The sequence below is a fragment of the Crocodylus siamensis genome, chromosome 1, assembly GCF_052110815.1.
Source record: "Crocodylus siamensis isolate JL-2025a chromosome 1, ASM5211081v1, whole genome shotgun sequence".
Classification (NCBI taxonomy): domain Eukaryota; kingdom Metazoa; phylum Chordata; order Crocodylia; family Crocodylidae; genus Crocodylus; species Crocodylus siamensis.
The window spans coordinates 301,177,377-301,193,418 of NC_143395.1; the positions used below are offsets into that span (position 1 = coordinate 301,177,377).

The 16,042-nt window shown below is 45.3% G+C and overlaps 1 protein-coding gene across 3 annotated transcripts in view; it reads left to right on the top strand.

Annotated features, from left to right (window-relative positions):
• The window catches only part of GPR45 (G protein-coupled receptor 45), a 33,976-nt gene extending 18,977 nt beyond the window's left edge, over nucleotides 1–14,999 (top strand). For all 3 annotated transcript variants that reach the window (XM_090031681.1, XM_090031680.1, XM_090031679.1), the window contains one exon: nucleotides 13,213–14,999. In XM_090031681.1, the coding sequence (XP_089887807.1) occupies nucleotides 13,494–14,609 (1,116 nt within the window). In that variant the 5' untranslated portion in view covers nucleotides 13,213–13,493 and the 3' untranslated portion in view covers nucleotides 14,610–14,999. The remainder of the gene's footprint in view (nucleotides 1–13,212) is intronic.
• The last annotated feature ends 1,043 nt before the right edge of the window (nucleotides 15,000–16,042 follow it).

Below are 16,042 nucleotides of genomic sequence, written 5' to 3' on the forward strand. Positions count from 1 at the left end.
TACCACTGTTGGCTACTCACCTTCTCCCCAAACTCTGCTGCCTTCTTCACTAGTCTGGAAGCTGACCTTGCCTGTGAAGACTTAGATGAAAAAGGCATTGAGCACTCCATCCTTTTCTGCATCCTCTGTCACTAGGTTGTCTCCCCAATTCAGAAAGGGACCCACACTTTTCCTAATCCTCCTCTTGTTGCTGACATACTTGTAGAAACCCTCCTTGCTACCCTTCACGTCCCTTGCTAGCTACAACTCCAATTGCACTTTGGCCTTCCAGACTTCATCCTTGCTTGCCCAAGCAGTTCTTATACTCCTCCCTAGATATTTGTCCAAGTTTCCACTTCTCATAAGCTTCTTTTTTGTGCTTTAGCTCACTGAAGAGTTCCCTGTTAAGCCAAGCTGGTCTTCTGCCATACTTGCTTGTCTTCTGGCACATCAGAATGGTTTGTTCCTGCACTGTCAGCAAGGTTTCTTTAAAGTACAGCCAGCTCTCCTGACTCCTCTCTCCCTCTGACTGGATTCCATGGGGATCTTGCCCATGAGTTCCCTCAGCAAGTTGAAGTCTGCTTTTCTGAAGTCCAGGGTCCTTACTCTGTTGCTCTCCATCCTTCCTTCCTTCAGGATCCTGAACTCAATCATCTCGTAGTCACAGCTGCCCAAGTTGCCATCCATTACTACATTCCCCACTAATTCATCCCTGTTTGTGAGCAGCAGGTCAAGAAGAACACTGCCCCTAATTGCCTGTTCCAGCACTTGCACCAGGAAGTTGTCCTCAGCACTCTCCAAAATTCCTGAATTGCCTGCACATTGCAGTATAGCCCTCCCAGCAGACGTCAAGGTGATTTAATTTCCTCCATAAGAACCAGCACCTGTGATCGGGAAACTTCCTGTTTGAAGACCACGTCACCCACCACTTCCTCCTGGCCTGATGGTCTGTAGCAGATCCCACTACAACTTCACACTTGTTGCTCTCTCCTCTAGCTTTAGCCCAGAGACTTTCAATAGGCCCATCTCCAGCTTCGTACCAGAGCTCTGAGCATTCATATGGCTCTTTTACATAAAGCGCAACTCTTTCTCTTCTCCCCTGCCTGTCCTGAACAGTTTATACCCACCCATGATTCTGCTCCAGTCATGCAAACTCCCACCAAGTCCCTTGTCAAATCATGTCATAGTTCCATGACTGTGCGAGGACTTCCAATTGTTCCTGCTTGGAAGTACAAAAACACATGACTTGGTTTTTGATAGCCCTATGGCTGCAAGAAAAGGGCAGGTATATGAAAGATAGTTGAAAATATAATTCATGTGCTAAAGAAAATTAAAGTAAATAGATTACTCATTGAAATTTCAGTTGAGGTTCTGCACTGAGCCTAGAAAAGATGTAGCTTGCCTAGGTAGGGAGAAATGAAGGTTTGTTCCTACTGTGGTGGTAGCATGTTCCAGGTTGCCCACAGCAGAGTAGGCCTAGTCCACCCGAGTCTGCTGCCCAACTATGCTGTTCCTTTTGTGACACAGATACACACATACAGAATTTGCCAGCATGCTTTTCATGTGCTTTGAAATTCTGTTAACAGATCTATTGGTTGTAATAGAAATGATCCAGCTATGAATTTCATAGATTTCATAGACATCAGAGCTGGAAGAGACCTCAGGAGATCATCGAGTCCAGCCCCCTGCCCAAAGGGCAGGAAGTCAGCTGGGGTCATAGGATCCCAGGAAGATAAGCATCCAATTTACTCTTGAAAGTGTTCAATGTAGGTGCTTGAACCACCTCCGCTGGCAGACTGTTCCAGACCTTGGGGGCTCAGACAGTAAAGAAATTCTTCCTTATGTCCAGCCTGAAACGGTCTTGCAGGAGTTTGTGACTATTCGACCTAGTCATCCCTTGGGGCACTCTGGTGAACAAACGTTCCCCCAGATCCTGGTGGTCACCCCTGATAAACTTATAGGTGGCCATCAGATCACCCCTGAGCCTATGCTTTTCCAGGCTAAAGAGTCCCATGGCTCTCAGCCTATCATCGTAAGATCTGTTTTCCTGACCTCTGATCATGCGCGTGGCTCTCCTCTGGACTCTCTCAAGCTTCTCCACATCCTTTTTGAATTGTGGAGCCCAAAACTGGACGCAGTACTCCAGCTGCGGCCTCACCAAGGCCGAGTACAAGGGGAGAATGATGTCCCAGGATTTGCTCGAGAAGCATCTATGGATGCAAGCCAGCGTTTTGGTCGCTTTATTAGCCTCAGCATCGCATTGCAGGCTCATGTTCATCTTGTGGTCGATGATGACCCCCAAGTCTCTTTCTTCTGTAGTGCTATCCAACGTAGCACTGCTGAGCCTATAAGGATGCTGCAGGTTTTTCCTCCCAAGGTAGAGAACCTTGCATTTTTCGGTGTTAAACACCATCAGGTTCTCGTCTGCCCATTTGCTGAGTTTGTCCAGGTCAGCCTGGATCACCTGCCTATCTTCTGGCGTGGATGCTTTGCCCCAAAGTTTGGTGTCATCAGCAAACTTGGCCAGTCCACTCCTGACTCCGATGTCCACATCATTAATGAAGATGTTGAACAGTATGGGTCCAAGGACAGAGCCTTGAGGGACCCCACTGGTCACAGGGCACCACAATGAGTGACTGCCATCAATTACAACCCTCTGGGTCCAACCACAGAGCCAATTTCCCAGCCAGCGGATCGTGGTGGAGCCAAGGCCACAACTGGCCAGTCTGGCCAAGAGGTGATCATGGGATACCAGATCAAAAGCTTTTCTGAAGTCAAGATATATGACATCAATCTCTTCTCCCTCGTCCAGGTGATAGGTCACCTGGTCATAGAAGGAAATGAGATTGGTCAAACAAGACCTACCCGCAACAAACCCGTGCTGGGTATCCCTTAGAATGTTAGCCTGGGCCAGTCCATCAAGGATGGCCTCCTTAATAAACTTTTCTAAGATCTTCCCCAGGATAGAAGTCAGGCTAATGGGCCTGTAGTTAGCCGGATCCACTCTCCTCCCTTTCTCGAAGATCGGCACCACATTGGCCTTCTTCCAGTCTTTGGGCACTACACCAGAGCGCCAGGAGTTTTCAAAGATCCATGCCAGGGGCTGGGCTATGACGCTCGCCAGCTTCTTGAGTACCCTGGGGTGCAGGTTGTCAGGGCCAGCTGACTTGAAGGTATCCAGCTTCTCAAGGTGTTCCTTCACGAGGTCAGCATTTATGGAGGGTAGGGGAATCCCCATCACCCGGATCTCCCTGAACCATAGCAGGCATGGGCGTCCCACGGGACTGATGAAAGACTGACGCAAAGTACCTATTTAATAGGTTGGCTTTTTCCTGGGCGTCAGTTGTCAGTTGCCCCATCTGGTTTAGCAGGGGTCCAACGTTGCCCTTGCTTTTCCTCCAGCTCCCCACATATCTGAAAAAGGACTTTTTGTTGTCCTTGATGCCTGAAGCTAGTTGGAGTTCAGTTGCAGCCTTGGCTTTCCTGGTTTGCTCCCTGCAGGACCGGACCAGCGCAGAATAATCCACCTTGGAGGTGAATCCCATCCTCCATCCTTTGTAGGCTTTCCTTTTTAGCCGCAGGAGGTCCGCTAGGTCCCTGGAGAGCCAGGAGGGCGGCTGTGCCTTCTTGCTGCCTTTCCTCCGTGTTGGAATAGATTTAGCTTGTGCATTGAGGATCACTTCCTTGAGAAGCAACCACTCTTCTTGAACTCCCATCTCCCTGGGGTCACAGTCCCTGAGGGCCTGACCGACAAGCCTCTTGAGCTTGTTAAAGTCGGCTTTTCTGAAGTCAAGGACTTCTGTGTTGCTGACTGACTTGCCAGCTTTACGGCGGATGGTGAAGGTGATCAGCTCGTGGTCGCTTCCCATCGATCACTAGGTCGCCGATTAGGTCATCCCCCGTAGCCAGTACCAGGTCGAGCAGCACTTTGCATCTCGTTGGCCCGTAGACCTCTTGAGTCAGGTAGAGGTCATCCACGCACGAGAGAAAGCTTTGCGACCGCTTGGATTTTGCTGAGTGATCTTCCCACGAGATGTCCGGGTAATTGAAGTCACCCATGACAACCAAGGTCCTGGAACAAGCGGCCTCAGTCAGTTGCTGGGCAAACTCCTGGTTAAGCTCAGGACTTTGAGTGGGAGGTCTGTAGTAGACTCCACTGTTGTGTCCCCTGTGCCATATTCCCCACGAATTTTTACCCAGAGGGTCTCTAGCTGTCCACGCTGGCCGCCAACATCAGCTTGCAGGAACATGTAGCTTTACTTCACATAGAGAGCTACACCCCCGCCCCTTTTGTCAACACAATCCCTCCTGTACAGGGTATAGCCCTCTATACCCGTGGTCCAGTCATGGGTCTCTGTTATCCCAATGACATCATAAGTCTTTGAACTGAGCAGGAGGATGAGCTCCTCCTGCTTGTTGCCCAGGCTCCTGGCATTAGTGTACAGGCAGGCAAGTGTCCCCTTGGGGGCTCTTGCCTTGCCCACGGATTGTGCCAGGGCTGGGGCAGGGGTGGGCTCCCTTAAGTGCCTTGGTCTGCTGGCTTTGCAAGGGTTGCTCAGCAGTCTTTGGTGGAGTCTTTGGCGGAGCGGAATTGGGAAGACCTGTCAGGGCCTCTTATCAGGCATGCCTGGCTGGGCCAAGCACCTGAATTGTCATACCTGCCCCTGATCCCTGGCTTTTTTTTTAAGGAAAATTTTTTGTGTTTCAGGCCAAATCAATTCCGGATCCATGAGTCATTCAAGAACCATATGTGGCCCTACCACCAACAAACATCCTCCACCCCCACCTGGGGCTTCAAATGCTTCCAAATCATTTGGCAGGCATCCTACATGCAGGCCCAAGTCCAGAGGCTTAGGTTTTGAGTGTCCCCAAGTTTTGTTTGCCTTCAGCCATATGACTGCAGGAGCATGCTAGGGAGGAGTCTCCCATTTCCATAAAGTGGGCATAAAGCCAAAAATCTTCCCACTGGAAATAAAAGTGACAGGTTAACTATACATTACCTCCGTGGGTACTACACAATGCCAGAAAAGCGGTTATCCCCAGTGACTAGGAAAACCACCTTAGTGGTCACAGATTTCCCCTGGCTTATACATGACTGCCCCAGTTCTCCACAACTAAATTTCCTGCTGTGCAGGTACACCTTCACATAGCCTTAGTTTGTTCTGGCAAGCCTCATGTTCACTGCTCTCTAGTTCTGCTGGATCAACTTGACTTTAGCCTACCGTGATCTTTTATCTCCCCTGAACCTCAGCACTTGCCCTTTTCTCTTTGGTTTTCACAACACCCTGACATGGCTTGGCTTCCTTGACCCTGACCTTAGATCTCCCTTGGAACTTGTCACTGGCTCTAACTCCTGGCTCTTGACTTCAGTTTATATCCCAGACTACATCTCCTGGATCGCTCCTCTTGGTCTCCAGTAACCTGTGCCCCTGTCTTGCTGATCACCAGGTCACTCCTAGGTGCCTATTGTAGGCCTGGCTGCCAGCATCCCAGATGATCTCTCATAACATACCAGTGAAAGAGTGGAAGATAAGTGCTCTTGCCAGAGGCTAGTTAAGGTTTGAATACCCACTTTTAAATTACTGAAATTATGCTCAATGAGAAGTGCAGCCATCTTTTTGGAAGGTGTGCACATGCTTATTAGGAATGCAATGCCTATTTATGAGATAAAAATAGCAACACTGGTATGAATGAATGCAAATAAATATTAACAAAATCATTAAGTGTGCTCATGACTTAAAGATAAGATTGACAGTCTTTTCCAGCTTCATGGAACCATTTAGTAATCTTTACTGTTGCCATTAAAGCAAGTATAAGCTTGCTGCAAATGAGGACACACTCTAACATTCCAATTCTGGTGCTACAGAAACAGAGGCATCAAGTATTCTAAAGCTGAATGTGGATGATTTTTTCAAAAGTTAGTAGCAGGATAGGTGGCCAGTTCCACACTGCAGCTAAGATGTATATGGTTTGTTTGACTTCACAGTGACTTTCTAAATTTGTTCATTTAAAAAATAGGATAATCATAAGTGTTTTGTTACATCACTATTGCCACAACCATCCTACCTGCCTGCAAGAAGAAGTCTTTGCAACTAGCAGCACAAGATAAGCATGACAAATCTATCTTGCATCAGGGTTTGAAGCCCTGCAACCAATGTGCTTTGTGTAGACCCATAACTACTCAAGATCTATAACACTATACAAGCTCTGAAAAATAGGGAGTTGGTTCAATGCCTACTGGGGCTCTGAATTGTCCTATAGAGAGTTTGCTGTTGCAGCTGTAATCCTGTTACTGGGACGCTGGGTCCCTACCCTCCAGTGATCCTCACTAAGATTTGTTTACTTATTTTTGTCATTTGGGGAGCTAGATTTATACAAGGAGCCCTCTAATATGTCCATGTACTTGTCTCAAAACCCCCCCCAAAACCTGTTAAAGTAGCCATTGGAGGGATAGGCTACTGCTTCTTAATGACCTTGAACATGTTAACTACAAAACAGTAACAAACTTGACTAATATATCTTTGAATAATCCTGTGGCATCTCTCTTCTGAAAGTTTGGAAGACACTTAGCAGAACATACCCAGAATCTTCTGCAATAGAACATGAAATTACTCCTTTTGTCCTCAATATTAAAGTAAAAGGCTATTGAAATTGTGTCCTTAAAATCTCTTAAATTTCAGTGAGTTATTTCTGTACTAAGTATGAAAGACATTAAGAAGTTGTGTCATGGCCTTTAAACAGGTAGAGGATTGTTCCAAGCTGTATGCTTCAAAGTTGTGCTGCAGTAGCTTTTGACTGATTTAGCTGTGCTAGCAGAAGCCCCCAGTATAGATGTGGTTATGTTGGCAAAATGGCTTTTATTGTTTTTCCTTATGGGGGATGATGAGGGAAGAGCTGTGGCTTTCCTAACTTAATATAAAGTACAGTTTTGCCGGACTAGCTGTGTATGTCCCAAAGAGCTCTTTGCTTTTGGGAAAGGATGCCCATATTTATATAGTGGTAAAATATTCCAAGCATATGAGTGGTCTGGAAGGAACTTCATCTTCTAAAAAGCAGAAGAAATCCTAGTTGCCTCCCAGGCCTGAGCTTTCCAGTGTCAACTCTGGCTATCCGAGGAGAGGTTCAGTGCACAGGGAAGTTATCCTGGTGTAACCGGTTGCCTTCCCCAGTGCCATCATTCCTGGTAATCTGCGCTTTATGTGGGGCACCCTTGAAGCCTTGTTGGGAGTTCTTATGTCCCACCCTGTACTTTCCTGCCATGTCTTGATGGAAATTATTATGATGATGTTCTTGTGAGTGGGAGCCTGCCTATTGTATTGTGTATGTTAAGGACTTTCACCTACATGGGCTTGACCACTGTTTTCCTCTAGCTAGGTCTTCCCATCTAAACCCACTAAACAGGGTTTGACTCCGAGGCTGTAGCCTTTTCCAGTGTCTTGAGGCTTATGGCCTCCTTTCCTGCTCTAGTCTAGAGCCTGGCCCAGAGGTCTGGGTGCTGGCCCCACAGCCATGGGGGGCCAAGTTCAAAACTGGGGGACAACCCCAAACTCACACCTTCTCAGTCAAAACTAAAAAAAAATCAAAATAAAATTGCACCTCAGGTGTGCCAGACCTCCCTGGCCTTTTTAAGATCAGGTGCCAGGGTCTGTGCCCCCCAAAAGCCATGCCCTCACTGGTGCCAGGGTCTGTGCCCCCCAAAAGCTGTGCCCTCGCTGGCACCAGGCTCCCCACTCTGTAGTGGGTCCCCAAAATGAGGCCTCCTCCTTCCCAATAGCCTCACCCAAGCCACTGGTGTTATTCAATAATCACAAAAAAAAAGAATAATAAACGTCACCAACCAACATGATCAAGCAAAGCAGCGGGTCAGCTTACATTCGCAGGGCTCGTGCCTCAGCTCCCTTCCGTCAGCTACAGTCTTTGCTGTGGTGTGGCTGCCATCTCCCTACAGCTGCCATAGTTCCCGCCTTTGGACTGCTCACCCAGCTTCTCTGTGGAGGTCTCAGAGGCACTCCTTCCCCTTCAGCTGCTGCCCCCCTTACTATCGCTCTGCCCAGGGTTTTTATAGTCCTGCCCCTTCCGGCCAGCTGACTAGCTGGCCAGGCTCAGCATTTAATCCCTTCCTTACCAGCACGCCGTGCCCAGAAAATTCTGGTCTTAAAGGACCAGCTTTTTGGTGGACCTGCTTTTTGGTGCCAGGGCTAGGGTTCCCTGTTACACCTGGGTAATGGAAAATGAGCACATCAAGGACTCAGCTTATGACCATAGTTTTAATATCATATACTGATGTGACTGGAGTAACAGAGACTTAGTGGGATAGTTCACATAACCTAAGTAGTATCATGGATGTGTATAAATTGTTCAGGAAGAAAAGTCAGGGGAGTACAGGGGGAGGAGTTGTGTTTTATGTAAATGAGCTCTATGATTGCTCAGAGCTCCAGTATGAAACTGGAGATGGTCCTGTTAAAAATCTCTGGGTTAGGGTCAGAGGGAAGAGCAACACAGGTGATGTCGCGGTGGGGGTCTGCTATCACCAGAAGGATGCAGTGGATGAGGCTTTCTTCAGACAGCTAGCAGAAGTTTCCCAATTACAGGGCCTGTTCTCATGGGGGACGTCAATCACTTTGACACCTGCTGTGAGAGCAATACAGCAATGTGTAGGCAATCCAGGAAGATTTTGAAGAGTGTTGGGGACAATTTCCAACTATGGTCCGTGTTCTTCTTGATCTGCTACTTACAAAAAGGGAAGAATTGATGGGGAATGTAGTAATGGATGGCAACTTGGGCAGCAGCGAACAAAGATGATTGAGTTCCTGAGGAAAGGAAGGAAGAATATCAGCAGAGTAAGGACCCTGGACTTCATAAAAGCAGACTTCGACTCAGTCAGGCAACTGATGGGCAGGATCCCCTAGGGGGCCAGTCTGAGTGGGAGAGGAGTCCAGGAGAGCTGGTTGTATTTTAAAGCAACCTTACTAAGGACACAGGAACAAACCATCCCAACGCACAGGAAGACTAGCAAGTATGGCACAAGACCAGCTTGGCTTATTAGAGAACTCTTCAGTGACCTAAAACACAAAAAGAAAGCTTACAAGAAATGGAAACTTGGACAAGTGACTAGGGAGGAGTAGAAGAATGTTGCTCAGGCATGTATTTCATAATCAGGAAAGCCAAAGCGCAATCGGACTTGTAGCTAGCAGAAGCAAACTTCCTCAGGCCCAGAACACACCAAATAGATCCAGACCATGCCATGACAAGAAATGCAAAACCTGCCAACACATCTCCACCACCCCCACAATTACTGCACCCCACAACAGAGCCATCAGCATTCCTGGATCTTACAGCTGCACCTCCAGAAATGTAATATATTTTATCCAATGCACCAAATGCCCAGGTAGAAAATATGTAGGTGAGACCAAACAACAACTGCGCACCAGAATGAATGCCCACCGGAAATCTATCAAAGACAGGAATACCTAATTACCTGCGGGGGCACATTTCTCACAAGAAAACCACTCTCTCTCCAATCTCTCAGTCCTGATCCTCAAAGGAAACTTACAAAACACTTCCCAGAGACGAGCCTATGAACTCCACTTTATCAACCTCCTGGATACTAAAAATCATGGACTAAATGTAGACATTTGATTTATAACACATTATAAGCTGCCTGACAGCTGACTTCCCAGGTACTTCTCCACTATTCATCCCCCTTCTCTCCCCACCACCCAGCCAGTCTCTCGCCCATTGACTCTTCAGTCTACATTTTCACTGACTGCCTGTCTTGTATGCATACTAGACCAGCCTCTGGCTTTTTAACTTTTCATTCCATCCAGGAAGAGCACACACCAACTGCTGAAACTTCCTTAGCCTGACAAAGGGTTTTTGAACCCGAAAGCTTGCTTAAAAATTGTTCTCCAACTATTTAGTTGGTCTAATAAAAGATATCAGATTCACCCAAAGAACCTTGTCTACCTATTGACTTTAGCAAGGCTTTTTGATATGGTCTTCCATAACATTCTCACCAGTAAGCTAAGGAAGTCTAGGTTGGATGAATGGACAGCAAGGTGGATAGAAAACTGGCTGGATCATGGGGCTCAAAGAGTACTAGTAATCAATGGCTCAATGTCTAGTTGGGAGCTGCTATCAAGTGGAGTGCCCCAGGGGTCGGATGCTCGTTATCTTCATCAACAATGTGGAAGATGGGATGGAGTGCACTCTCAGCAAGTTTGGGGGAAGTAGTGGATACACTGGAGGTAGGGCTGGGTTTCAGAAACCTAGACAAATTGGAGGATTGGATCAAAAGAAATGTTACAAGGTTCAATAAGGAGAAGTGCAAATCCTGCATTTAGGATGGAACAATCCCAAGCAGTGGTACAGGCTGGGGCTGACTGGTGAAGAAACAGCTCTGAGGAAAAGGACCTGGGGGTTACAGTGGACAATAACTGTAAAGGAGCCAGCAGTGTGCCATTGTTGTGAAGAAGGCTAATGGCATACTGGGCTGCATTATTAAAAGCATTGCCAGCATCATTAAATAAGTTATTCTTCCCTCTATCTGGCACTGGTGAGGCCACATCTGGAGTACTGTGTCCAATTTGGGGCCCTCCACTACAGGAAGGATGTGGACAAGTTGGAGAGAGTCCAGCAAAGGGCAACAAAAATGGTTAGTGGGCTGGGGCACATGACTTCTGAGGAGAAGCTGAGGGAACTGGGCTGGGGGAACTGGCTTGAGAAGACTAAGGGGGGAATTTAAGAGCAGCCTTCAACTACCTGATGTGGGGTTCAAAAGAGGAGCTAGATTGGTCTCAGTGGTGGCAGATGGCAGAACAAGGAGCAATGATCTCAAGTTGCAGCAAAGGCAGTTTATGTCAGATATTAGGAAAACTTCTGTCACTAGCAGGATAGTAAAGCACTGGAACAGATTACCCAGAGGTGGTGGAACCTCCATCCCTGGAGGGTTTTAAGATCCAGGTAGACAAAGTTTTGGCTGCGATGATCTAGTTGGGGATGGTCCTGCTTTGAGCAGGGCCCTGGACTAGATGGCCTCCTGAAGTCCCTTCCAACCCCTCCTGTGCTATGTTTCTATGATTATACTAGTTAAACAAACTTCTTTTTATCAGCATTGTATGTTACAGTCAGTTTTTCTGCAGTAGACATAACTTCTGCTACTTAAGATAAACTCTTGTATCATATCCCTGAGCACTGAAATGCATTTACCAGAGTAGGACATCAAAAGTAGAATATTTAGGCAGCTTGTATTAAACTGAGCTTTTCATCCTCACTGCTCCCCCTGCTTTCTCACTTTACTTTTAGTTTAATCATCAGGAGTGCAGGTGAGTAATATTAACAACAGTGGTAACAGAACAGGTCAAGTGAAAAAGGTACCTTTCTTCCATGACTAGCATAACTTCCATCAACCAAATGCTTATCAGCCACAAATTATTTCTTTAAATAAACAGGGCAGATTTGGCTTTTTAAATCCTACAGTGATAGAACAAAAGAAAATAGGCCAAACTCAAATGCAGTTTTCATCCTTGTGACTGAGGGCATATTTTACCAGTGGCTGTTCAGTGTCACAGGTCTGGAAGGAGCCTCATGCTCATTTAATAATTCTGGTAGAAAACATGTGATGAATATGCTCTTCACATACTGCACATTTACCTTGTGTTTATATTGTTTTGTATTTTCTTTAAGACTCAAAATATAGGTTTAAAAACATGAGATGGAGACCTCTAAAAGGTTAAGTCCGTGAAGCAATGGTATACCAATTCTGTAGTCACAGCCAAAACTTCTCACTTTCCCACTTCTACGTCTTTTGTTTTTTACTGCACAAAAGACAGACAGGAATTGTTGCAGGAATTGAATCAAATGAAGCCAAGTTCTGTTATGTCAGTTCAACCCCACTTTCTTCAGATGAGAAGATCATTTGGATGACCAGTTTGTTCTAGGAACACTTTTATTTTGTGTGAAATCAGCTTCTGTAATTGTATGTTATAGTACATGTAATGAACTCTGTATGCAGTATGCAAAACTTTGCCTCATTTGGCTTTCCAGGATTTAGAAGGGTGTAACTGGAGGGCTGACAAAGCCTATACAGAGTAGAGCTTAGGAACATTCTGGGAGTCCTCTCTCCATTGAGACGGTAGACCAAATTAATCCTCACTGTAACTCTACTGAAGTCAGCAGAGAAGACTTCCATTACACATGATTCCTTTGTCATTAAGATAAATGCCTAAAAAGCTTATCAAGTACTATAAGTGCAAATTCCCCAGGTAAGTTAAATTCCCATATTTGTTAAAAAACAAAAACACACAAAAAACCCACCACCATAGTTAATACTCTCTTTGTTCAAAAACTCAGTGCTTATAAAGTTGAGTAATGCTCTATATGTTTTACTCCCTCTCATTTGAAATACAGATAATTTAATAAGAGGTTTCTGCCAAGAAAAGAAACTCAAGACTGAAGCACTTGGGGTAGGATTCAGATTATCTTCATAGGTATAGCAGTGCCAAACTTTAGAATGCCTGTCTAATTAAAGAGATTCAAAATGACTCAGCTAGGCATCAAGCATCTAGGTGCTCTATGTAGAGAATGGACAGAGGTAAGTGCTTCCCCAAAGCACAGTTCAGAAAGCATAGAGGCACCTGGAAGTAGCAAATGAGAAATATCAAGTCATGGGTATATGTTTGAACTGCCTTTCTCAAGATATCCTTAATGCATCTGTTTGCTTGTGATTCACAACGCCTAGACATACTTGTGAGATCTCTGTGTACTGAGTTTCTGAAGATAGGTGATTCAGACAAGAATTCTGGTGGTCTAACATTTGGCGAATAGCCTTGGACATGGAACCTGGGCTCTAATCCCCTCCCTCCCTCCTCACCTCGAGGGAATTTTAATCCAGATAGCCCACTTCCTAGGAGAGCACCCTAACACCAGGCTGTAAGTGCATTCTCCACTGTTTTCTCCACCAGCACAATGTAAGAGTCTGACAAATAAAGAACTGCAACCCAGAAAAAAAACACAAAAGCAAACCAAAAAAGATAAAAACTGACCTTAGCTCTTCCAATAGACTTACAAGAAAAAACTTTTATTGAGCTATGGAAGCATTCTTCTCTCAACACCATTTGAATACTCTTATTTGTTGCACAAACGGAACAAATCTAATCATTGCATGTAGTCTGTTTTTGTGTGAACAGATGCAGAGAACTACTTACAAGTCATCTAAATATATTTATTTTCCAGGTCGAAGATTCACCCAGAAGATGTTTTTGAAGATGGCCTTAACTGCATCTTTAATAAATCCTCAAATAATTTGCTTTGTGCAAAATATTATCTGTTGTTCAGCCCTTTTGTAAAGCCTGAAAGAGATTTCCTCAAAAACAGACATCTGTTTGGCCAATTAATCTGTCGGCTGCCTGCAGATTTCCACACAGCACATTTCTGTTGCAGGCAAGATGAAAAAATGACAGCAGCCAAAGAGGTAACAAGGCAACTTGTTGACCCTTTGTTTGGGTTTGGCAGCAATGGCATGCAATGATACTCCAGTAGACACTTATGTTCCATTCAGTGAGAGCACCCCACCCACAGGCTCCAATTACACAGCTTTGCCTACCCCACTCAGGATATTATTAGCAATATTAATGGTAATCATGATTGCTATTGGATTTTTAGGCAATGCCATCGTCTGTCTCATTGTCTACCAAAAACCAGCAATGCGCTCTGCCATCAATCTGCTGTTAGCAACTCTGGCCTTTTCTGATATCATGTTGTCCTTGTTCTGTATGCCTTTTACTGCAGTCACAATAGTTACAGTGAACTGGAACTTTGGGGCTCACTTCTGTCGAATATCAGCTATGCTGTATTGGCTATTTGTCTTGGAAGGAGTGGCCATACTCTTGATCATCAGTGTTGACCGTTTTTTAATCATCGTTCAACGGCAAGACAAGCTGAACCCTCACCGTGCCAAAGTCATGATTGCCATCTCCTGGTTACTATCCTTTTGCATTTCCTTTCCTTCTGTGGTTGGACGATCATTTGTGGAAGTTCCCACCCGAGCTCCCCAGTGTGTCCTGGGTTACACTGAATTTCCTGCTGACAGAGCATATGCTGTAATGCTAGTTGTGGCTGTTTTTTTCATCCCTTTCAGTATCATGTTGTACTCTTACCTTTGCATTCTAAACACTGTGCGGAGGAACGCTCTTAGGATCCACAACCATGCTGACAGCCTTTGCTTGAGCCAGGTGAGCAAGCTAGGCCTTATGGGGCTACAGAAGCCTCATCAGATGAATGTGGATGTGAGCTTCAAAACAAGAGCCTTCACGACAATTCTCATCCTGTTCATTGGCTTTTCACTCTGTTGGCTTCCACACACAGTGTTTAGCCTGCTTTCTGTATTCAGCAGGCAGTTTTACTACAGCCCTTCTTTCTATGTCACCAGCACTTATATCCTGTGGCTAAGTTACCTCAAATCAGTATTTAACCCTGTCATCTACTGCTGGAGGATCAAGAAATTCCGTGAGGCTTGCATGGAGTTCATGCCTAAGACATTCAAGGTCCTCCCTAAAGTGCCTGGACGAACAAAGAGGAGAATACAACCAAGTACAATATATGTTTGTAGTGAGAACCAGTCAGCTGTTTAGGAAGAAGCAATGGGGTGGAGGAAGAATCAGGAAAGGGTTGATTAAAATAGACAATACATTGTTTCTACTGCTTATTTTCTGCTTACATTACACATCTCTGGAACAATTACTCATTCTAGATTTTGTTTTATGTGTAAAGATTGTACTTGTAACTTCACTCTGTTTACAAGCCATTCATTATAACTGCTTCATTTTAACCCACTTGATGCAATAGTGCCAATGTTAAAAAAAAATCACACTTGTAACCAAAAATAGTTTGGCTGCTACTGTGTTGTCACTATGTGGAAGCCTGTACCATCCTGTTTCTTTATATAGAACTATAATTTTCTTCACAGTTCAATTGAAAAATAATACAACAGCAAGAACAAAAATAAAAGTCTCAAATCTCTACTGGCAAACTCTAGAACAAATGCTGAATTCTGATCATTACCAAAGAACAAAACCCAGCCAAGTAGCAGAATTAAGGTTCCTTTCATCTTCCTGTTAATTTTCAGTGCACAGAACTTCAGGGACAAGGTAGAGATTCTTTAGGTGGGGTGGGGGGAACTGCAAATTTAGATCAAGGCTGAAAATAGATGTCTCCTTTGTGCCACCATGAAAATGGTTATAGTGATACAAAACTTGAGTCTGTGCCCCTGGTAACACCACAAATGCTTAAAATTGTGAGTGCCACAATTTGTAGTAAGCTTGTGCCACCTTTTCACAGTGGGCATATTTGCCTATGATGCACTTTCTAGCTGCTATGGGCAGGCAGGCACTCCTGGACTCTAGGAGCTGATCCTGTGGGCAGTGACCCAAGACACCTGGCCCCAACCCAGGGCACATATCTGCAGATGTGCAGTGAGCAACCCCCTCAGCTTCCCCAATCCACACCTATGTGGGAATTCCTGGGGCATGTGACTGTGGGCTCCCCTGCTCCACACTTGCGGACATGCCCCAACAACAATGATCTCCACTGACATCTGTCTCCTTGCATCTGTCAGATCAGCTGTGCTAGGACACATCTTGGCACAGCTGATCCGGCCACTAAGACAACATCCGTTTGTAACCCAAGGCTGTTACAGATTGTGATATAATGTGTATGTGTACACAAAGTATCACTTTCAGGAGCTGGTATAATGTGAGGTACCAAAGAAGTCACCACTCGACAAGGGATTTTATACTGATATGCCATGTGGCATTCCATTTTTTTCAAATATAGCTATAGCTGTCAGATGCTTTCAAGGTTCTTTAGTATAGAGGTGGTTAGCCACATTAGTCTGGAGGCAGGCAGAAGGCAGGGTGCATCTGACAACGTATGCTGTTGCCTACAACAGCTCATGCCTCTTTGAGCTAGTTAGTTTCTAAGGTACCGCCCTGACCTACTTTCTCCAGTTCCTTGGACTAGCAGTTTTCAGAGACAAGTTAATTTTTCTGACTTTTCTGTCTCCTGC